This window comes from Moschus berezovskii, chromosome 4 (assembly GCF_049115385.1).
Source record: "Moschus berezovskii isolate FMDL1 chromosome 4, NW_MosBer_1.0, whole genome shotgun sequence".
Classification (NCBI taxonomy): Eukaryota; Metazoa; Chordata; class Mammalia; order Artiodactyla; family Moschidae; genus Moschus; species Moschus berezovskii.
The window spans coordinates 26,844,591-26,869,176 of record NC_142463.1 but is presented as its reverse complement, the minus strand read 5'-3'; the positions used below and the strand labels follow the sequence as shown (position 1 = coordinate 26,869,176).

The 24,586-nt window shown below is 37.0% G+C and overlaps 1 protein-coding gene across 4 annotated transcripts; it reads right to left on the bottom strand.

Annotated features, from left to right (window-relative positions):
- Positions 1-857: 857 nt before the first annotated feature.
- BTF3L4 (basic transcription factor 3 like 4) lies at positions 858-24,357 on the bottom strand. Of its 4 annotated transcripts, XM_055404158.2 has the most exons (7): positions 24,239-24,264; positions 22,253-22,367; positions 21,034-21,100; positions 16,786-16,899; positions 2,723-2,924; positions 1,831-1,890; positions 858-1,304 (listed from the first exon to the last, which is right to left on the bottom strand). In XM_055404158.2, exons 3-7 carry the CDS (start codon positions 21,085-21,087, stop codon positions 1,258-1,260), a joined length of 477 nt encoding a protein of 158 aa, XP_055260133.1. In that variant the 5' UTR covers positions 21,088-21,100; positions 22,253-22,367; positions 24,239-24,264; the 3' UTR covers positions 858-1,257. The 4 variants fall into 4 exon arrangements, with proteins under 4 accessions (XP_055260133.1, XP_055260132.1, XP_055260134.1 ...); XM_055404157.2 differs by lacking the exon at positions 22,253-22,367 and having other exon boundaries at positions 24,239-24,357; XM_055404159.2 differs by lacking the exons at positions 22,253-22,367; positions 24,239-24,264 and adding an exon at positions 23,974-24,181.
- Between the last annotated feature and the right edge of the window lie 229 nt (positions 24,358-24,586).

Here is a 24,586-nt window from a genome sequence, read left to right as displayed (position 1 = left end):
CTCCAAGTCCTCTGAAAGGAGGTGAAAAAATAAATACTGTGTTTTACCAGTATTCCCCCAAAGCATTACCTAAGCATGCAGGAGGATGCTGTGAGCAGCTACAACAGTAAGATCCAATCCAGAGGTAGGTTCAAGGCCAAGAGTAGAGGAATGGTTGAAGAAGTCCTCCTGGGGCCAGTACCATTTCACAGAATGCCCATTTGTGCTGGGGAATGAGTCTATGGCCTATTTTTTCTGATTTGAAAGGACATTCCCAACTTCAACCTTGCTGAAAAAGAGGCATTTTTGCACCTGCTATTAAGAACAACTAGAACACAGGATAAGGCTGGCATAAAACTATTTAGCAAGCACATGCTAGCTATTCCAGTTTGAAATCTACCAAACTGTAAAATCAAAAAAATTAAAAAGTTGAAGATGGAGCTGTTGTTCCTCAAAGATGAAGAAACCATCTTACAAAAAGAGGGATTAGGCACTCACTTAACTCTATACGGAGAACATCCTTCTCAAGCTAGATGGAAGATGAGGAAGAGCATAGCTACAGAATGACCAGGCCATTTGGAGACCGAGAGGAGAGGAAACAAGGCATTGAGGAAGAAAGTTAATAGAAGAAATTCTTCTGGGTCTAACTAGGTAAGTGAATCTAAGGTAACTGCACCAAAGATATGCTACCAATCATGCCAGCCTATAGATGGTGGCAAAATATCTCAAGACATTTTAAGCCAGAAAAATATATGAGAAATATGTTAACCAAGCAAATTAAAACCAAAACCTCCAAGGGTAAAAATCTCCTCAATTTGAAATCCAAGACCCTCACTTTTTATTAATTCTGTGCATCATTAGAAAAAATAAAAAGTAACAAATGTAAAGATTTGTTTTATTTCTACTGGGGTAAGGAGAAGGATAAATAAAACTGTTTTCCAATTTGCTCTCCACTGTATACACACATACCCACACACACACATACACACACCTAAAATATCCCAACAAAAAACAAAAAAACCAAGAATCAAAAACCAAAAGACCCTCAAAATGCACCAACACTTCGTATTTTGACCAAAAGAATAGATCCTGGGAGGAAGTGCAAAATGCAAAATTAAATGACAAAAAAATGCTGAACAAACAGCATTATTAATATACAAAATATTTATATTACTGAACTAGTAACAGTTGATGTTCTCCGTGTCTGTAAAACTTTGGAACCACATAGCTGATTTGTTAAATCTAGTCCATGCCAGCTTCCAAAAATCAGAAAAGATCTTAGTTAGCTTCATTCTTTGATGCCTCATCAAAATTTTCTACGAGATCTGAAAAAAAAAAGTTAATGAGTTAAATATACAAAAAAAAAGTAAATGCAATCCCTATCTTCTGGCTCAACAAACACTGCTACCAGAATTAGCCTGAAAAGACATAGGACAAGAGGTGGAAATGAATTGGGGGTATTTCACTAATAATGCTTCAATTTCTGCTTAAAATAGAAACCTTAAGGAAATGTTAGTTCTTTTTTGCCTAAGCAAACTACTAAGGTGAACAGCATTTTCATATGTCAATCATAATTCCTACAGAAATGCTATAATGTAAATTTATAATCACAATGATCCCAATTTAAAAAAGGCATATTCTAACTCAGTAAATGCAGCAGAGCTTTGTGTGACAATTTCTGATTCCACATTCTAAACGGGAGGGTTTTTCCATTAAACTGTATGCACATCATTATGAATCCATTTAAATTCACAAGCTCACCATCAACAAAAAACTGAAAAATCATCACAATGAATTAAATGAGATAAAATAGGATGCAAAAAGTCTTAAAACTAAAGAAAGCTTGCTTACCTGGAACATCATCCTCCTCCTCATCAATGTCTTCTGGTTTTGGGGTTTTGCTATCCAGCACTACAAAAAGTTTACTTTAAAATTAGTCACTGAGCACAAAGACCTTTATATCATTTTTGCCTATCTACATAGTTTATAGAAACTAATCTTACATAGCTGTTCAGGAGACGTTAAATATTGTCTAATCTGAATGCCATATTTTCTATTTAATACAAAAGTTAACTTCTTCAGATATACACTAAATATGGTTGGCAATCTCAATGTGTAGTGAAGGTACAACATGCAAAATGGAATAATTTAGGTGAGTTTAAATAAAGACATTATAGTTAAATTTATTCTCCAAATTCCATATTCTTCAAATAAAAAAATCAACAAATTAAGTTTTTTTCTATCTCATTTGGCATAAAAGTATCGAGCTTTGTAGAATTAACACTGAAATAAAAGGCTCTGATTTTCAGGAATGACAAGACAAATTTGAAACCAGGACTATCTTGGACATTTAGAACTTACAGTTGCTGCTGCATTTGTAGTATAATCAACAATATTAAATGAAATATAGTTCTGTGATATCACTATCTTCTTGTTATTAGTCAGAAGTAAATACTAAATCAACTATTTATAAAATGTAGCCTGCAGATCCTGGTATTTTCCTTTTAAGTAATTACCTCCCAACTCTATATATTACCACCAATTGTATCCAAATAGTCTATAGACTGCACTGCATTAATCACTGAAGGAACAAACTAAAAAATTTATGAAGCATACAAGTAACGTTATAAAAGTAAAATTTATGAACAGGCAAATCCTTCCAGCATGAAATAGATACCTTTAAATCATTAGGTTCTTTTAAGTAAGATAAGAAGGGAAAAGGGCATTAACCTGAAATACTCACCTTGCCGAGGGAACTGTTCAGCTAACTTCCTAAGACTTGTTAAGCTGTCAGCACCAAGCTGACTTAATATTCCAGGAAGCATTTCTGTGATTGGTTTGGCTTCTGCATGGCCAGTAATTGCAAAGGTGTTGGCAGAAAGGGAAGCTTGGACTTTGGGATTGTTGAAATGAATAACTGTCCCATCATCTTTAATCATGTTCACCTGTATGATCACAGAAAAAATATATTTCACATATTTGGTACAACTCAAAAAATATCTGTTTAGAAAACAATTAAAAACAAGTATTGTTTTTTACCTGGTAGGTAGTTTTGCAACCCCAATGTAATAATTATCTAAGAGTGAATTTGGGTGGAAAAACACCCTAGCAACAAATAAAATGGTGTTTATGGCATAAATTACTAGGATGGTAAAGAAATAATCACTTTATTATAGAATCTAGATTCTATTATTTTGTTATTATTATTGGCTGTGCCACATGGCTGGCAAGATCTTAGTCCCCTGACTAGGGAATGAACCTGGGTCCAAAACAGTGAAAATGCCATATCCTAGCTGCCGGACTGCCAGGGAATTCCCTAGAATCTAGATTTTAAATTCAAAGATTTCAACTATGAGAAGGAAGATCATGCCCACATTTTTTTAAAAAAGGGAGTTATCAGCCAAGAATTGGCTTCTTAATGAAATTACCCATTATATTACTCAATTTACACTATCAAACTAAATCCATACAGATACTACTGTATCTGTACAATAGTTAGCATCTTACTTATGGAACAGGTGGTAAGGAGATAATAGTGTATGGTAAAAATAACCACTGAAAACCCATAAAGAACACTCAGAAATTTAATCAATCAGGGTTTCACTCTTTTGAATACCTAGTAAATTTATAAAAGTTTCAACCTGTTTTCCTCATGTCATTCTTCGTAGGAGATTTTGTCAGTTCCTCTAATCCTTTTAAGTGGAGCTTCTCAACAACCTTCAATAACCCTTGTAAATGACAAGAAGTTCTCAGTTGTCTAGCCATCTGAACATTTATCAGTTACTAGGAAACCCTTAAAATCATCCCCGTATTCTTTCAATAGCTTTCCTCAATATGAACCGCTTCTGATTTAATCTCATCCATTGCCTGGGACTCACTGAAAAGGAAGGTTGAATGTGTGTGCACTATGTAAAATGTTATTTTTCTCTCTCACTCTTGCTGTGTTTTAGTACAGTTGTATGTATTATATTTGCACACAAGTTAAATGTGTAAATAATGTGATTACACTATGCAGTTGACTTCACTGGGTAAGTTACCTTGGTGGTAACATGCTTATTATATAAAAAGGTTAGGAGAGTTAATTCTTGGCTACTTTAGAAGCATTTCATGGTCCATCCAAAAACTGCCCTTGTCACAATCAAGCAGAGATGCTGAGTGTTCTCCATGGTCAGTGGAAGTGGGCTTTTCTTCCTCAGAGGTGATCACCACCACTGACACACAGCACCAGAAAGGAAGGGGAAGAAAGGGACTTCTAAATTTCAGGCAAGACCTGGAACACAGAGAAAATAAAGGCAAGTCCCCTAGAAAATTGTAACTAAATCCCACAAATACTACACAGAGTAAGCATTCAATCCAACTGAACAAAAATCATGAGTTAAAAATAATTTATGTTAACTTTAGAAAAAATAAACTATGTACTTCTGAAGATAATTATTGTGTAGGTAGAAAAGTTCAATGGAAAAGTAGCTTAAAGTATGAGAGAGGAATGGCGTGAGAAGGCAGCAGTGGCATAGTAGACATGAAATGGGATGCTTTTCTGGATCTATCCCAGAATCACATAATTTTAGTATGGGAAAAGAATAAAGATATGGTAGGACTATATTTTTCCAAATCAAGACCCATCACTTAACTTAATAAATGACTTCTATAACCCTACCAGGGGTGAAAAGTATCTCAACATTGGAATATGAGATATTTTTTATTTACAAACATTACAGTCACAAGAGATTTTAAATCAGTATTGCTCAGAAAGAGTCAGGCCATATATTTGTTGAACTTGGAGGTCTCCCAGTTCAAATCTCTTGTTAAAGAAATAAAATACTAACGATAAGAGTTCTTTGTTAAGCAATATTGTTGTTCAGTAAGCAATATACCCAAGGACAAATAACTGATTATGTGCAAACTCAGAACTTAAACCTAAGCTTCCCAAATTTATTTAGTTTCTTTCCTATGATGTCATTCACATTCTTAAACACCTATTTGTCTATAAAAATTCAATTGTGTAGCACCATAAAAGCTTGTCAGAGAATTATTTATCTCAGAGTACAGGTTAAGTAACAGCAGATATATGAATAATATATGTCATATCTATTCCATGTCAGACTGTGAAATAGAAATTTATTAATGGTTGTTTTAAATAAGGTTGTGTAAAAGATGTAACTTCATGAATAGAAAGGTCCAGAAACAGGTGGAGAGTTTAATTGTAGAGTAGAGAGAACGAAATACTAGAGGTTACAAAAGCCAGAATCTTTTATTTTAGTCTAACATTCCTTCCCCTCTACTGAGCAAATAACATGGTTATATAAGGCTCCTAGATACAGGCTATTAGAACTATCAAAGGATTAATTATTGAGCGAGCAAGATGAACAGGACACTTCCCAACTCTTAGAGGCAAAAGGAAGGATAAGGAATTTGTTGAATTGATAAAGCAAACTGTATGCATTTCATATGAAGATTTCACTTTCTCCAGTGACTTTACTGCTGTTTGGTCTTCCTTAAGTCAAACAACCTATATATAGTATAAGGACAAGGAGCAGACAAATAAAGACTGTTAAACTACCTACCATACCAGCTCTCCGATCCCTTTTTCAATCAATCAAGTAACCCCTTTATGTCACAGTGCTTTTTCCACTTAACAGGTAGCTGAGGTAAAGAATGCTACTTGAATTATAAAGGAAGAGGCAATTTTTTTTTTTTTGACCCCAGTTAGGAACTCCAGATGCCCTTGCTCTTATTTTTCACTCTAATAATACTGACATGTTTTAAAGTTACCAGAAACTACTACGAACTCCCATGCATAGTGCATTTACATATGCTGTTTTCACTGTTTAGAAAAATCTTTTCCTACTTCTCCACATTGAAGTTCCCATTTATCCAAGACACGGGTCAGATGCTTCCTTCTCTGTGAAAACTTAAGGTGGTTTATGCACCTTCCGACTTCATGAAAACTGATACTATACAAAATTATCTTGCAGTATAATTGTGTTTGTAATCTTTGACCTTACTAGAAGATAGATTCCTTGAGATTAGAGGTCACTGTCTTATGAGACACGGCATTCCCTCAAGTGTCAGCACATAGTTCAGTTCAGTTCAGTCACTCAGTCGTGTCCAACTCTCCGCGACCCCATGAACCACAGCACGCCAGGCCTCCCTGTCCATCACCAACTCCCAGAGTCCACCCAAACCCTTGTCCATTGAGTCAGTGGTGCTATCCAACCATCTCATCCTCTGTTGTCCCCTTCTCCTCCTGCCCTCAATCTTTCCCAGCATCAGGGTCTTTTCAAATGAGTCAGCTCTTCGCATCAGGTGGCCAAAGTATTGGAGTTTCAGCTTCAATATCAGTCCTTCCAATGAACACCCAGGACTGAGCTCCTTTAGGATGGACTGGTTGGATCTCCTTGTAGCCCAAGGGACTCTCAAGAGTCTTCTCCAACACCACAGTTCAAAAGCATCAATTCTTCAGCAGTCAGCTTTCTTTATAGTTCAACTCTCATAGCCATACATGATCACTGGAAAAACCATAGCCTTGACTAGACGGACCTTTGTTGGCAAAGTAATGTCTCTGCTTTTTAATATACTGTCTAGGTTGGTCATAACTTTCCTTCCAAGGAGTAAGCGTCTTTTAATTTCATGGCTGCAGTCACCATCTGCAGTGATTTTGGAGCCCAGAAAAATAAAGTCAGCCACTGTTTCCACTGTTTCCCCATCTATTCGCCATGAAGTGATGGGACCGGATGACATGATCTTAGTTTTCTGAACGTTGAGTTTTAAGCCAACTTTTTCACTCTTCTCTTTCACTTTCATCAAGAGGCTCTTCTTCACTTTCTGCCATAAGGGTGGTGTCATCTACATATCTGACGTTATTGATATTTCTCCCGGCAATCTTGATTCCAGCTTGTGCTTCCTCCAGCCCAGCGTTTCTCATGATGTCAGCACATAACAGTCACTCAAATTTGCTGAATGAATTAACACCTCTTATACAGCTTATTCTGAAATCATGGATGCTATCAGACCCCAATACCTCAAATGCTAGATGAGGGGTCATATTAAGGTTTAGAAATAGCACCAGTAGTTTCTCCAATGGAGATTCCCAGAACCTCCTGGACTATTTTTAGGCCTGTCTTTTCCTACTGTTCTGCCCTTTCTGAGTGAGCCCAAATGTTCTACAGAATTCAGGGCCATTTTAAGTCATTCCAGGCAACTGGTGGGTGGCCCAATTATGCTATCAAAACCTTAACAACTCCTGCCACTGCTAGACTTTGAATAACCACAGCAGCCTTCTAGCTAGTAAAGCTGATGCTTGCTTTATTCCTACACAGTGGGTAAGTTTTCGTGGCTATAAAGAAGCTTACAAAGTTATAATTGACCCCACAGTTCTTGCTGGTAACTGCCCTCTCAGTTCAGAGAGGAAATTTAAATTCTGCTATGTGACTTTTTTGTGTCTGTGTTTCTAAGTACCCATTAGGCCAGTTAGCTGCAGTTCACAATTGACAGATGTCTTAAAATCAAGTTTTATTGCTACTGCTTCTTATATGTAGTGGTAGTTAAATGTTTATCAGAAAATTAATCTTCTGTTGTCTTTCTGCTATATTTTAATGGGGGAGAAATAATAAACATTTTAAGAATAAGGCACGTAAGTGTCTGGATTTTGTAAGGCTAAAGGATGTCAGATTTTGTAGATTACGGCCTCTGCATTCCCATAAGTCAGTATCTTTCACATTGAATCCTTTTAAGCTCCTGCTTATTTTTGGCTAGTATGAGGCATAATCTATTATTATTGATAAGAGTGAAAGTTAACAGATGTCACTAGACTATATGATACGCTAGGATCATTTTCCCTTATGCTCTAGTGGCAAGAGTCTGATGAGATGGATTCTCTGTAGCTATGCTGTAGATAGTGTAAAATGGCATACTCTTTCTGAAAATCAATTTGGCAATATGGATGAAGATTTCTAAAAATACTAATGATCTTTCAGTCAGTAACTACATTTACAAGAATCTGTCTGGAGGAAATCAGAGATGAAGATAAATATTTATGTATATATGAGTCTAATATGTGATTCTTTACTATCAAAGCATTATAATGCATAATAAATGAGAAAAAATGTTAAAATATGCTATGTTCACATATTGGAATATATACAGACACTTAGAATGATGCTTAAGAGTTTTCTGGTGACAGGAAACACTTTTTTATAATACTATTCAAAAATGGAAGGGTTTTAAATTGTACATCTAGCTGTAGTCTCAGATATGTTAAGTATATATGCATATAAAGACGGAAAAGAAAGACGAGACTAATAATAATTATTTCTGAGTAGTGGAGTTATGATTGAATATTAATATTTTTTCATATTTTATGTACACCCCTAACTTTCTGTAAAAGTTATACTGGGGGGAAGTTATTTTAAAAACAAAAAGATGTTACTCAATAAACAAGTGGATAGTATGTGGTATTATCCACAGAATAGAATATTATGCAGCAATAAAAGGAGTGAAGTTCTGATATACATTAAACATAGATAAATCTTGAAAACATGCTAAGTGAAGTAAGTCAGACATGAAAGGACAACTATTTTATGACTCCACTTACATGAAATATCTGTTAAAGGCAAATACAAAGAAAAAGTAGGTTAGAGATTATCAGAGGCTCGAGAAAGAAGAATGAGGAGTTATTACTTCTAATGGGTACAGTTTCTATTTGGGATTATGAAAAATTTTGGAAATAGACAATGGTGCTGGTTATAAAACACTGTGAGTGTAATTAATGTCACTGAATTGTATACTTAAAAATGCTTAAAATGGAAATCTAACTCTGGAGCTCTCCGGTGGACTGGTAAGTCTGAACTTTAAAAAGCAACCTATATGATTCTGAAAAAAAGTGGTCCCAAGAACAATTCTGAGAACTATTAATGAAGCAAACATGGTAATGACAAAATTTTGTGGAAATAATAGTTTCGATGAAGTGGAAAAGAAAAGGAGATACCAAAAGAAATAAGGACAAAACAAAGGAGGAGAAAGGACAAGAAGCAAAGCACAAAATTTTAAGGAGAGTGTTGGCAAATGCTACAGAGTATCAGTGAAATGATGATGAAGAGGAAGCAGAATAACAGGTGAAATCATCTGTAAAAGAAAAAAGGGGAGGGGATTCCCTGGCAGTCCATATTAACAAACTGAGAAATAAAAAGCATAGGATATCTCAATAGATGCTGAAAAAGCTCCAGATAAAATTCAACATCCATTTACATTGAAAACTCTCCAGAATGTGGGCATATAGGTGACTTACTGCAACATAATAAAAGACACATATGATAAACCCACAGTTAACATCATACTCAATGGTGAAAAGCTGAAAGCATTTCCTTTAAAATCAGGAACAAGACGGGATACTCACTCGCACCATTTTTATTCAACATAGTTTTGGAAGTCCCAGCCACAGCAATCAGAGAAGAAAAAAAAAAAAAGTGATCCAAAAAGGAAAAGAATTCGTAAAACTGTCACTGTTTGCTGATGACATGACTGTAGTACTCAGAGAAAATCCTAAAGATGTCACTGAAAAATTACTAGAGCTCATCAATGAATTTGGTAAAGTTGCAGGATACAAAATTAATATATAGAAATCTGTTGCATTTCTATACACTATAATATGAAATATCAGAAAGAGAAATTAAGGAAACAATCCCATTTACTAACACATCAAAAAGAATAAAATACCTAGGAATAAACCTCCGTAGGGAGGTAAAAGATCTATACTCTAAAAACTATTATGATGCTAATGAAAGGAACTGAAGATGACACAAACAGATGTGAAGATATCATATTCTTGCACTGGGAGAGCCATAACTGTCAAAATTACCACATCACCCAAGGCAATCTATAGATTCAATACAATCCCTATCAAATTACCAATGGTATTTTTCATGGAACTGAAACAAAAAAATTTTAATTTGTATGGAAATACAAAAGATCCTGAATAGCCAAAACAATCTTGAGAAAGAAGAATGCAGCTGGAGGAATCAAGCTCCTTGACTTCAGACTACACTACAAAGCTACAGTAATCAAAACAGTTGATATTGGGTTTTCCCTGGTGGTCCAGTGGTTAAGAATCTGCCTCACAATGGAAGGGACACCAGTTCTATCCCTGGTCCAGGAAGATCCCACATGACACAGGGCAACTAAACCCATGTATCACAACTACTGAGCCCATACTCTGGAGCCCATGAACTGCAACAACTGAGCCCATGCACCACAACTACTGAAGTCTGTGCACCTAGAGCCCATGCTCCACAACAAGAGAAGCCACTACAATGAGAAGCCAGTGCACCGCAACTAGAGAGTAGCCTTTGCTCACTGCAGCTAAAGAAAGCCTACACATAGGAACGAAAACCCAGTACAGCCATTAAAACACAAACAAACAAACAAAAAGCATGATACTGGCAAGAAAACAGACACACAGATCAATGGAAGAGAATAGGAAGTCCAGAAATAAACCCATGCACTGATAGTAAATTAACCTATGACAAAGAAGGCAAGAATATACAATGGGAAAAAAGACAGTTTCTTCAGTAAGTGGTACGGGGAAAATCGGACATCTACATGTAAAAGAACACCATATACAAAAAACTCAAAATGGATTAAAGATCTAAATTTAAGACTGGATACTATATAACTCCTAGAGGAAAACACAAGTAGGACACTCTTCAACATAACTGCAGCATTATTTGAATCTGTCTCCTAGAGTAATGGAAATAAAAACAAAAATAAACAAATGAGACCTAATTAAACTCAAAAACTTTTGCACAGCAAAGGAAACTATAAACAAAATGAAAAGGCAACCTACTCAATGGGAGAAAATATTTGCAAATGATGTTACCAACAAGGGATCAGTTTCCAAAATATCAAAAACAATATCAAAAACAAAACAAAAACCAAATAACCTAATCAACAAATGGACAGAAGACCTAAATAGACATTTCTTCAAAGAAGATATTATACAGATGGCCAGTAGGCACATGGAAAGATGCTCAATATTGCTAAATATTAGAGAAATGCAAGTTTAAACTACAATGAGGTATCACCTCATAAGCCATCATTAAAAAGCCTACAAATAATAAATGCTAGAGAGGCTGTGGAGAAAAAGGGAACCCTCCTACATGGAGTGTAAATTGGAGCATCCCCTATGGAGAACAGTACAGAGGCTTCTCAAAAAACTAAAATTAGAGTTACCATGCTGCTGCTGCTGCTAAGTCGCTTCAGTCGTGTCCAACTCTGTGTGACCCCATATGCGGCAGCCCACCAGGCTCCCCCGTCCCTGGGATTCTCCAGGGAAGAACACTGGAGTGGGTTGCCATTTCCTTCTCCAATGCATGATAGTGAAAGTGAAGTCGCTCAGTTGTGTCGGACTCTTAGCGACCCCATGGACTGCAGCCTACCAGGCTCCTCCGTTCATGGGATTTTCCAGGCAAGAGTACTGGAGTGGGTTGCCACTGCCTTCTCCATATGATCCAGTAATCCCATTCCTGGACATATATCTGGACAAAATCTAATTTGAAAAGATACATGTATCCCAATGTTCAAAGGAACACAATTTACCATAATCAAGACATGGAAACAACCTAAATGTCCATCAACAGATGAACAGAGAAAGAAGATGTGGAATATACACACAATGGAATATTACTCAGCCATTAAAAGGATGAAATAATGCCACTTGCAACAATATGGATAGACCTAGAAATTATCAAATTAAGTGAAGTAATTCAGTCATTATATGACTGAATCACTTTGGTGTACACTTGAAACTAAGACAACATTGTCAATTACTATAATTCAATTTTTTAAATGGTTAAAAAAACTTTTTTTAAATTTAAATGGTTAAAAAAGGATTTGCACATAGGGAACGGGAAAAAAGGTTAAAATGGCAGATTTTATGCTACGTTTATTTTCACATAAAAACGTGGAAAAACATAAAACCAAAAAAGCAGGGTATTTGGAACTTCCCTTGTAGTCCCATTGTGAAGACTCCATGCTCCACTGAGGGGGCATGGGTTCGATCCCTGCTTAGTGAACTAAGATCCCACAAGCTGGCAGCACGGCCAAAAAAAAAAAGCAGGATATCCAAAGAAACTAAGACTGCCACGTAATAATAAGGTGAATGGGACAGAGTGCTTCCCTTTAATTCTCCTGCATTCAGAGCTGTACACCCACTGGCACCTGACACTCTAGGTTGAAGGAAGAAGGAACCACAGTAAGGGTCAACCAGTAACTTTAGGAACTTTAAATCCTTTTTCTGTACAAGTGGTTCAAGAAAAGGAAAATATGAACAGTAAAACTTATGTGTACAATTACAAAATTTAAATTCCCAGTCCTAAGCTTTCTCCTGAGCTCCAGCTCTCTATGACTAACTTTTTGCTAAACAATTTCACCTAGAATAATCAGTATCTCTTACATTTAACAGGCCCCAAACAACCTGGGATGTCCATGGGAGTCAGCATGCCATAGACTATAAATGAGGAATAAACACAGTCCTGCTGTCAAGACTCTTGTAATCAAGAGACTACAGCACACAGACTACTTGGTTAATAAGTAACTAATCTTACCCTACAATATGAGGTTGTAATAATAAACATATTCTCGCAGAGCAATTTAAGTTAAGGGGAGTGGAAGGACAGAGAAAGTGTTGATTATTATGCCTGGAAAGAAGGGAAGGTTTCATAGAGACAGAATATACCTTAGTTAAGGTAGAAGCTGTCCTCTGAAGGTAACAGTAAAACTCCATGAAGCAACTAAACCATTTGAACCAGAGAACCAGATTTTTGGTGACATTTCTTACCAAATACATCTGATAAAATCAACGGTCTCTGAGAAAAGAAACAGATCCTTCTTTTGATAGATTCATGTTATCATCAGGGTGACAACACTGTCACTATATTCAATCAGATTACCAAATAAGAAGCACATCTAAGTATTTTCAACTGTCATAGAACATAAGAATTTTTCAGGAATTGAGTTCTGGATTATACTCTCAGAGTTCACATAGGCATTCCTTCCTAAAACCTGGTGAGTTACTTGGCTTCTTTGTATGAAACAGTCTCTAGCACTCCCCTGCCCCTTTCTGACAGCTTTGGATTTCTGTCTTTGGTGACAGGTCAAAGAAATCTACATACAATTAAACTTATTACCTCAAATCAACAACTAATTAATACATAAAAGATCAGAGAAGTCCCTCTTAATTCAAACAGTCCTTTAGCTTTTACATATCTGAAGAGGACCTAAATTAAGCATTAGGAGAGGAAAAAATAATCATCAATACTGAAGGCCTAGAAAGTAAGATTAGAATTTTACTAGCAGGCAAAGTGCAATGAGTTTTTGAACCCCACCACTGATCTTTCTGTGCCCAAGCCACCAACTGAGTACTTTCTACTGGTTTGATGTTTTGAAGATCAAAGTATAGAAAATATAGTAATGTCATTTTTGTTTTACAATGTTACCATTGCTATCTTCTCTTACCATTCCTATCTGCTCTTTTCAAAAGTTTTTACCTACTTTCCTTAAACAACCAAAACCCCAAGAGATAGTATATTCCAGAGTTTAGCACTTTGAAAAAGTTCAAAACAGCCCAAGCTGTAATTAATGTGTTTATTCTAAGACATATATATTTTTTCCTATTTTAATGTTTCTGAAAACTGCATGTTTTCATGTATACATTTAAGGTAGTAGTTTCTTTTTTCTTCCAAGAAGCTGTTTTTAAAGTTTTTAAAGTGTGTCTCATCATTTTCTTGAAGAAAAAAATTGTTTAATTATAGTAACATAAATGTAATGTTTGAGGCAAAACAGATTATATACAGTATACTAGATATGCCTAAACTATTTTAGATCTGCAAAGTATTATATAAAGTACAAATATCTTGGTTCTCAAAAAATCAATTTTAGAAAGAGGGAAAGAAGGAAAAAAGTAAAACTTCCTATTTTAGGCTCAAACATTCAGAAATTTTATAGCTGTTACTTCCTGTTGTCAATTTTCTTTATGTGTATTTTCTCTGTATAACTAGTCTGTGAGGACTGGAAGACGTCACTTATGTACCCATATGGAGGTAGGGGTGCACAAGAGTGTGTACATGTCTACTGTTGCTATCGTTGTTCAGTCATCCAGTTGTCTCTGACTCTATGTGACCGCATGGACTGCAGCACACCAGGCCTCCCTGAACCTCACTATCTCCCTAAGTTTGCCCAAGTTCATGTCCATTGAATCAGTGTATGTCTATATGTACTAATTTTCTGTGCAACATTTTGGAGCTATGACTCCCCAAACAGAATTGCATTGGAAACACCAACAAAAATGAATTTACAATATAGTTTAATATATGCTGTAATAAAATTAAATACAGGGCATAATGGAGGTACATAGGAAAGGCATCTAACCTCTCTTTGCATAAAGGTATGTGTGCTACCAGGAAGACTTCTGGGACAAAATAACACCTATATTAATACCTGAAAAGGAGAAAAAGCAATGTCCTTAGAAATACTTTTGGGAATTTCATTTATCTATGACGGTGTAAGTAATGAATTCTGCATGGCAGGCACTGTCCCTTTCTTTGGTGGGACTTTGGAAGAATGGAGAGGAAAGAGGGGCAGGAGGAGAGGAAAAGGTCAAGAGTGGGCCTAAGTGTAACTAAGAAGACCAAAGCAAGATGAATCAATGAATAAAATGAACTCTGGTTTTGACATACTTAGCTCAAATCTGGAATTCAACACTTACCAGCTATGTGATCTTGAGCAGGTACCTGACTCTCTTAAGTCTCAACTTTCTTATCTGTAACCGACAATAACTAATTCAAAGAGACACCGTGGAGCTGAAATGCATAATACATATTTTGTTTATCTGGCTAGCTGACTAGTTTCCCTACTAGATGTTAGGCTCTAAAGGACAGAGACTATGAATATCTTATGCACCACTGCCTAGCAAAATGCTTGGCATACAGCAGATATTCACTACCATTAAATATTCAGTATGACAATTAGAACGACAAAAGTCCTATGACCTCAGCACAGCATTATAATTAGGTTTGATTATATTCTGAAGAGATCAAAGACTACTAACTGACTGGTTTGTTATTTCACTATAAAACACTGAGAGTTTTATTAATTATAAGAGCCACAGAGTTTTCCAAATCTGAACAAAATCAAACATTTAGAAAAGCATTCCCTTGGAGATAAAATCTATACTTCCAGGAGGTAAATAAAATCTTTTCCTCTCTCTAGAGACGTGTTTTCAACAAAGGGTGATTTGCCACCCAAAAGACCTGCATCAAAGTCTGGAGACATTTTTGGTTGTCTTAACTGAAGATCTAGTGGGGAGACTCCAAGAATACTGCCAAACATCCTAGAAGGCATAGGAAAATTTTCACAATAAAGAATTATTTGGTTCAAAGTGTCAATACTGTTGAGGTTGAGTGGGGAGGGGTTGGAGTTGGGAGAATAGAAAGGTAGGCAAAGATATAAGATTGCCTAAACACTTATTACTAGGTTAGGTTTAATATTATCAGAGTTCATGTCCATTATTCCAACTTACTCATTTTTTTTTTAAATGAAGCTGTAATTTTAAAAGAGAAGCTTAGATTTGCTTTTTCTCAAATATGTCCCAGATAGAGAATGATCTCTCTGGAAACTATTTTAGGTCAGTGAAAATATATGAAAGCTTTTAATAGCTCAGGGGAAAAAAAAGCATTTTAAATGCTTAATTTCAAGACTTGCAAGTAAAGTTTTAATACTTATCAGAGTAAGAATGCACAGCCATATCAAGCTATAAGGAAAAAAAGATACATGTGACTTACCTTCCCTACTATTTTATCAGTATATTAATTTTGAAAGTACAAAGCAGATTTAAACAATGTATTTATTTGTTCATATATCCCTGGTGAAAGGAATATGTGGCACTTTGCCATTTCACTGCCTTTTCTTTGTTACTCTTCTGTTTAATAGTGATCCTCACCTCTACATTGTTTCTGATCTATGTTTTATAGCACATGTGCGTTAATAATCTACTAAAACTTGTGAGGTAGTACTACACCTGGTAATGATGCAATGAAATCTGACAGTGAAAATTTAAACACTGGTTACCATCAGAAATGGAATCATCAGGTAGAAGTAGATCTAGATGGTAACAGATCACAAATAGTTGGTGTTATTATAATTTTTCTTGCATAAATCAATCTTTGGCTTCGGATCTGAGAAAAGTAGTATCATCAAAATAAAATAATTTTAAAATTAAATTAATAGTTTTTGAAAGTGGTCTAATAAGAAAGGCAATTCATGTAAATTTACTGCAAGAGCTTTCTGAGTAATAATTTGAGAGACTGTGAAGAGCAGAAAGGTACTCTTACGGGAAAAAATTCCACCTTATTGGAAGAAATCTTTGGGTTTCCTTATTTCTGTATTATTAGAAAAAAAATCTTATTTTACATTAAAATTAAAGAGTAGGTCCATAATTTTGTCATATATGCAAATATTGGGTTGGCCAAAAAGTTCGTACAGGTTTTCCATTAAGATAGTACGGAAAAACCTGAATGAATTTTTTGGCCAACCCAGTACTTTTGAGTCTGAAAAGTATAATGAATTCCTTAACCATCTAATAAATAAAATCATTTTTTTGACAACCCAATTTTATACAGTAGGCAAATTCAATAGCTCCAGTCCTTCAAGAAGAGAGTATCAGATTCATCTAAGCTGATATGCTACATTTGAATTCTGGATAATCATTTGTGAATGTTCTGTTTATCCACATAACAATTTACAAAGTGATCATACCTCTTCAATACCAGCTATATTATTCACAGCCAGTTTTTTTAGAGAACTCTGAAGTTTTTTGTCATCAGCTGTAGCTGTTCTATGTACCACCTTCTTCTTTCTGCGAGCTGTACCCTGAAAGATAACCAAACAAGTGTTAGCATGCCATGCATTTGATAACTGTAATCACTTGTCTTCCTCTCCATAACAGTCTTCCTAAGACTCACAGAAAAAATTGCAGACTTAATAGTAATGGTTAACTAGACTTCTCATAGTCACAGAGTTGTGACTGTCAGCCTAACCCAGATTTTTGAAGGTTAGTTTCTAGCAAACTTTTCTTATTCTTTCCAATATCTAGCCTGTGTCATTTTAACACATTGTTTCAAAAGTTTTCTAACAAAAAATAATTTTTTAACTTCAAAATAACTTGAAGTGTGCTTTACTTCAAATTTCCAACAAATAAGTAAAGTTTTTTATACTATCTACCACCCTCTAAAGATATTCTGAAACTTTGGAGATTATGACATAACAGGTAAAATGCCTATTAGATGAATGTTCTAGAGTCCTAGAACCTAGGAATGAGAAAGATCAAGTTCTTACTTCAAGGAGCATACATTACAATGGGAAGGAAAAGTCAGTATATAAACAGATTAGATTATTTCAAACAGAGTAAGTGTATTAAGAAAAAAAAATAACATAGCAACAAGATTATTGGGTGGGGCAAAGCACTACTTTATTCGAATGCTCAGGGAAGGCCCCTCTGAAGAGGTGGTGTACGAGTTGAGACTCATGAAAAGATTTAGGGGAAGAGTGATCCAAGAAAAATGAAACAAGAGTGAACCTGTCATTTCTAGATAGAACAGACCAGTGTGACTAGAATAAATAATGGGAAAGGTAGAGGAAAATGAAATCAGAAAGACTGGTAAGGGCCAGATCATGTAGCCTAATGTGCCATGAGCAGGAAGTGGACTTATAACAACTGCAATAGGAAGCTACTGGTAGGTTTTAAGCATGAGAATGGTTTGATCTGATTTATGATTCTAAAAGATGACTGAGGTTGCTGTGGAAAATGAACTATAATGAGATCAATCAGGAAGCTACTGTAGAAGTCCTGATGAGAGATGAGGGTTGTGGAAGTGGAGATAATGAGAACTAAGATGGTCAGAAGAACCAAAAGGATTTGCTGACGGACTAAATATGGGATATGAGGGAAAAAAGGAATCTAGAATGATGTTTAGAATTTTGACCTGAGCAAATGGGTTGAAAATTATACTATTTACTGAAATAGGAAAACTTAATTTCTAAATGGATATTTTGAAACTCTAAATAATTTTTTCCATTGAAAAACTATTTAGGACAATGAATTAAACTCCTGAGCCAATTGAAATAAATGTAACTTAAAGCAGAGCTGAAGCACTACCAACAGTAGCCTGTATCTTGAGAGCTAAATCTTTCTGAGACTTGCCAGGAGTAAAAAGAAAGGAAAGGAGATTTTAATCTCTGGGTAGCTTCTGTAGTATTACTCAGGAAATCAGCCTTATAAAGGGTAGGCAGGAGGCTTAGTCTCAGAAACTCCAGTGGGAGTGGAAGAGAGCCCCATGAGTAGTAGCAGAGGTTGTAATTAAATCTAGTTAAAGGATGGACTAAGAGAGACTATTAAGATAGATGGCCACTAATTTGTGAAGTGTTCCTGATTCAATTGCTTGCTGGTTACAACTCAAATGATCCTTATGTACCTTAAAATCAACTTGTCTATAAGCTCATCAGTCCACCAAACTATTCTTCCTATATTTCCTAATTTTCATAGCTCTAAAACCAGAAATTTGGAGGCCATCCTAGACTCCTCTCTCACCTCTGTCCCTCACATTCTATCCATCATTAAGTTGTGTCATGCTGCTGCTGCTGCTGCTAAGTCACTTCAGTTGTGTCCGACTCTGTGTGACCCAATAGATGGAAGCCCACCAGGCTCCCCCATTCCTGGGATTTTCCAGGCAAGAACACTGGAGTGGGTTGCCATTTCCTTCTCCAATGTGTGAAAGTGAAAAGTGAAAGTGAAGTCGCTCAGTCGTGTCCGACCCATAGCGACCCCACGGACTGCAGCCTACCAGGCTCCTCCATCCATGACACAACCAAACCTTAAATTTGTGTCCCACATACTACAAGCTGTAGCTTCTCCTCTATGCCAAACTTGTTTTATTTCATTTTCTACAATGCCGGCAGCTATCTTTTAAAAATCACTGTTACTGTTTTTTCTTAAAATTCTTCAGTAGTTGACCTTGCCTATGGGATAAAATCCTAATCTTCTTAGTATGACACACAAAACTATGATCTGACTCTAAATTACCTGTTTCATTAGCTGCCATTCTTTATCCATTATAAACTCCAGTTGTAACAAATTAAAGCAAGCCATTCCACTAAGCATCATGCAATTCACTAAGCATCTTAGCATCCCATACGCCTTTGCATATGTGAGAACAACAATCTCCCCCTTCACCCTATCTACTTGTTCTCATACCTGTTGTTTATTCTTCAAATCTCTGCTCAGGGATGACTTCCTTGACTCAGGAGCACCTTATACTTCATTTTAATATTTACTATTCTGTAGTGTAATTTTGTGGAGAAGGAAATGGCAACCCACTCCAGTGTTCTTGCCTGGAGAATCCCAGGGACGGGGGAGCCTGGTTGGCTGCCGTCTATGGGGTCACACAGAGTCGGACACGACTGAAGTGACTTAGGAGCAGCAGCAGCAGCAGTGTACTTTTGAGTGCATCTCCCTTCCAAGCTGAACTGTGTCAAGAGGAGGAAACCTTGACTTATTTATCCACTGTGTGCTTGGCACATAGTAGTTGCTCAATAAACTAGCTGAATGACTGTGCCAACCTTCTGGCTTAAAATATACAATAGTGATGTGCTGTATCAAGCTCTTCCAGGTATATTTCGTGTTTCTTGAATATTCCTAACTTTTGCACTAATACATTTTACTTGCTGCTACAATGTGACTAGTACTTTGGTTACATGAATATGTTACTATGACTCTGGAGTCAGATAATTGTATTATTAGGAAAGAAGGAGAAAGTATTAATACTAGTTGTTTCTTCTCTTCCCCCTCTCCTGTTCCTATCCCCAGGTGCTATCAGTTCAGTTCAGTTCAGTTCAGTCGCTCAGTCGTGTCCGACTCTTTGCGACCCCATGAATCACAGCACGCCAGGCCTCCCTGTCCATCACCAACTCCCAGAGTTCACTCAAACTCATGTATATCGAGTCGGTGATGCCATCCAGCCATCTCATTCTCTGTCGTCCCCGTCTCCTCCCACCCCCAATCCCTCCCAGCATCAGAGTCTTTTCCAGTGAGTCAACTCGTCGCATGAGGTGGCCAAAGTATTGGATTTTCAGTTTTAGCATCAGTCCTTCCAATGAACACCCAGGATTGATCTCCTCTAGAATGGACTGGTTGGAGCTATAGATATTATCAAAGTAAATGACACAGTGGGGCTGCTACATACTGTCCCACCTACCCCCTCCCCAGGTCTGAGGTAAATACTATTCTTGCTTTTCCTTTTACAAAGATTGTATTGAGCAGAGATAAAGGTAGAATATTCTCCTTGAACCCAGGGTTGGAACTGAAGGGAATCAAAGATTTTCAGTGATCAGAACTAACTCTCCCTTAAGTTTCAAAGCACATGGAATAAGAATGTTTATGTTCACATTCACCAACATAGAAAAACAAGTAGGAATTTGGGAGGAAACCTAGCAATGAACAAATGTACCAAGAGCTTTTGCATCTCCCATTGTAAAACTAAATGAAGCAGAAGGGGTATCCAGTCAAGATAAGGTAACCTCAATATCCAGGAATATCTGAGGGTGGGTCTAACATAATAACAGCTGTCTTTCAATAAGTGTCTAGTCTGTGCCAGACACTGTTTGAGGTGTTTTATAAATATTACTCTAATATTTAGAAGCATCTTATGTAGGATCATTTTTATTTTACAGATGCAAAAATGGAAGTTTAACAAGATTGAATAACTTGTTCATATCATTTAACCACCAGAATGTTAATAGGTCTCAAAGGTGGCTATTTCAATTGCACCCATCAGAGAGATATCTTCTAATTACCTATTTTAGATCTAGACAAGTTATTTTCAAATTGGAATGTGGTTTAATCTTGATTAATTAAAAAAATTTTAGATCTTCAATGACCACAAATCCAAAATAATACTACTATCTGGTAATAACACATTCTCCTATCAATTTTTCTTATGCCACACTCACCTTGCCCCCTATCCGGACCTGAGCCTGAAGTTTGGCTAACTTTTCTTGATTCATGCTGTTGGTAAATCTAGGGGGGGAAAAATAAATTTGTTAAAGTCACTGTTTTATTTACCAAAACAACTGTTTATACAACAGTACCTTCTGGTTCACTGAACCTGTAATATGCACCACCACCATGATAATATTGTCTATATTTTTAAAATATTAGTAACTTTTTCTAGCTTCATAAGTCAGATAGCAAAAGAACCAAAATTAAGTAATATCAAGAGGGAGCCGTATATACAAACAGAAAATAGAATTGAGATTCAAAGTTACTTATTTGAAGATCCCTCCTTAAAAGTGTAATTTGGTACTTTGGTACTCAATAAAACCTAACCAATTCTAAAATCTCTGTAGGTACACCAGTTTCTTCCCCAAAGATTTTTACAGAAGAGAGCTGTTAGCAAATTAGCACACCTTTTTTTTTTTCTCTCAAATCATATTCTGTATTATTTTTTTAAATCATAGATAGAAGACAAAAGAAAGAAAAATCTGGACAAAGAAAAAAATTCAATAGGCTATCTAGCTGTCAAGATATGAGGTAGTCATGGAATCCTATATTCAAGGTTAGGTGGTATGTTAATAATAGGAAAAGAGAACCAGATTTTCAGACATTCAGTACTTCTGCAGCACTTTCCACAGAGTTCATTCAACACCTTGCACTAACATAGTATGTTATAACTGTCAAGATAGTCTTGCACATAAGGTAAAATGCCTCCTTGCACAATTTGACAAAAATCTATCTCTGCTACATTAATACGAAATTTTGCAGGGAAGAGGAGAATCTTAAAAATAAACTTTTAAAGGCTAATCTTGATTTTGAAAACTCTAAGTTCATTATAAAGTCAAGAATCCTAGCCTGGTCAGCCCTTTCCTACTAAGGAAAAAAAAGTTCTTCAGTTTATAATGGGTCATAACATTCCACACTATATAAACAAATAAAAGCCAATGTTAAAAGTCTTATTTTACTTGTTCTTAGATCAACAGATCACTATTGAGATACAGCAGAGGGAATAAAGGATAAGGCTGTTGTCAAAACTTTTTGGTTGATTCTCTAAACTCTTTATAAACATCACCCAGATGAAAAAGATATTATTTTCTTCATTTTAGAGATGAAAGAATCAAAGATTATGTAAGTACTAATCATTCTGTATTCTGACACTGTACTTAAGATACAAACCTGTGTATCTCTCTGCTTTAAGGGCGAAGTCCAGTTCCTAAATAATATTTAGAATTTACAATTCTTCAATCTTGACTCAGCACTGTATCACAATGCTCAAGCAGCTAAAAAAATTCTATAGGAGTGTGAATAGAGTACAAAATCAAAAGGCATCAGTGTGTGGCAATCTCAACTTAAAATCTGACACTGACTTATATCTGCTGATGTAAATCCCAATCTCTACAGTCAGTTTCTATAGAAAAAGACCAAAATTCACTGTTTTCAAAGTAATGCGGCCATGAAAGTGTAGTGAACTAACAAAGAGCCTGAGGAATTTTTTATTAAAAAAGGGGATAAGTGAAAATATTAGAACCAAATACAAGATAAACTTTTATGCATTTTGAAGTAACAATCCCCAAGAGAAGAGATGGAAGAGATCGAGCCCTGATCTGTTTGAAACAAAGCCAGAACAAAATTAACTCTTTAAATCAATGTGCAAAAAAGAACAGATTCCATTCCAGGTAATAAGTATAATCAAAAACTTGTTCTTAAGGAGTACCTCAGAGAAAAAGCATTTTAGGGAGACTGGAAGTTCAAAGTTGGGAGGGGAAGAAGAAAAGTGGTTCTTTGTCTACTACCAGGTTGGGGTGCATGGAAATCAAGTAAGAAAGTGTACTGGATTCAGTTTATGAGAGATGTCAAGCTCAGAATCTGGAACAGACCATAAAGATCACCTGCTTTAACTCCCTGTTCCTCAATCAACCTTTCTTTTTATTGTAGCTGTTATTTCTGTCCTGTATAGGATGCCATCTCAAATACTTGAAAGCAGCAGCAGGGTTTAAATCAGAAACACACAAAACAGCTCACATCCCTTCCAATTTAACAGATTTGGAAACAAGGGCCCTCCTAGGCCCAAAACGGAGAAGTAACTTCTTAAGGCCATGATTAGTGAGTTCTTCCTTGGGGATCCTAGGATCTTTTAGCCTTTTCCTCAAGGATTCAAGAAACGGTGCAAATAATGAGGTTATAACCAACATTTACTGAGTGCCTAAGTTTTAAGCATTATAGTAGGCACTTACACATACCTCATTTTTACACAGAGATAAAATAAATTCAATCTTTAATCCTGACTTTTTATTATGTGGCTTTGGAATCAGAAGGATCAATCAAGGTTCTACTACTTAGGGCTTCAGAAACATATTTTACTTCTCTGAACTTTATTCCTTCCGTATTAGAAAAAGTGAAACACTACATACTTCACAGTATTTTTTTGTTTTCAGAGTTAAAGATTACGTTATCAAGCACAGGGTATGGCTCACAGCAGATATTCAAAAACTGGTAACTATTGTTACCACTCAAGGGACAGAGCTGGTTCAGTGAAAGACCGTGGGAACGGAAGTTGAAACCGCCATTCACTAGATGTGTAACACTGCCTGTCGGTCAATCATCAACTTCCTGACAGCCTACTATGCACCAGGCAGTGTGGTAGGGCTAGAAGGATGGGCAAGGCAATGTTTCAGAGAGGGTGGCAGCCTTGTAAACAAATCCTGCCATTACAAGGTGAAGAGCAATGCAACGGCGTACGGTCTCCAGAGCCTGGGGGCGGGGCTTGCTAGCCTCAGTTTCCTTAGCTGTCGAGTGGGAGGATCAAATGAGATGACAGCAGATAGGTGGTATAAAGCTCACAGCGTTATTGTTGTGAATAATGAAGAGTAACAGAACAGAGGAGGGGGACCACCTGCCTCCTGGGACTTGATCTGGGCGGCAACAGCGCTGGCCCGCTCGCCCCCACGGTAAGCGGTGGTGCTGGGGACCTTCCCTCAGGTGCAGACCCCCAGCTGCGCCGCCGGTAACCGACAGGCCAAGCCAGCCGCTTCCGCCCCCACTCAGCGCGCCACGGCGGAAGTGGCAGCCCAAGCGGTTGGCGGGTGTCGGAAGAAGAGGGCGGGGGGAGACCGTGCGCAGCGGCCTATGGCCGTGGAGTGGCGGGACCGCCGGGGGTCTCACCTGAAGCAGGGAGGGTCCTCCAACACCAGCACGCGGCAAGAGCAAGATGGCTGCCTCAGTCGAGACAGAGAAAGACGAAGGCGGCCGCGGCGGCGGGAGTGGGACCCACGTGACGCATCCTGCCCCGCCTCTCTCTCAACAGAGCAGCCTATCCTGGGATCGCATATACGAACTACAAAGGCCAAGCCGCTCTGCGTCTCCCAATAGAAAGGCGGCAGGTGCAATGGCCGCGCTGCATTCTGGAGCTTGCAGTCGCCCTGGAGTTCCATTGTGCCCGTGCCTGCAATTTGCAGGGAGCCTGATAAAGGGGAGGTGTGTATGTTTAGGTTTGTCCTTTTGCTAGTTGTC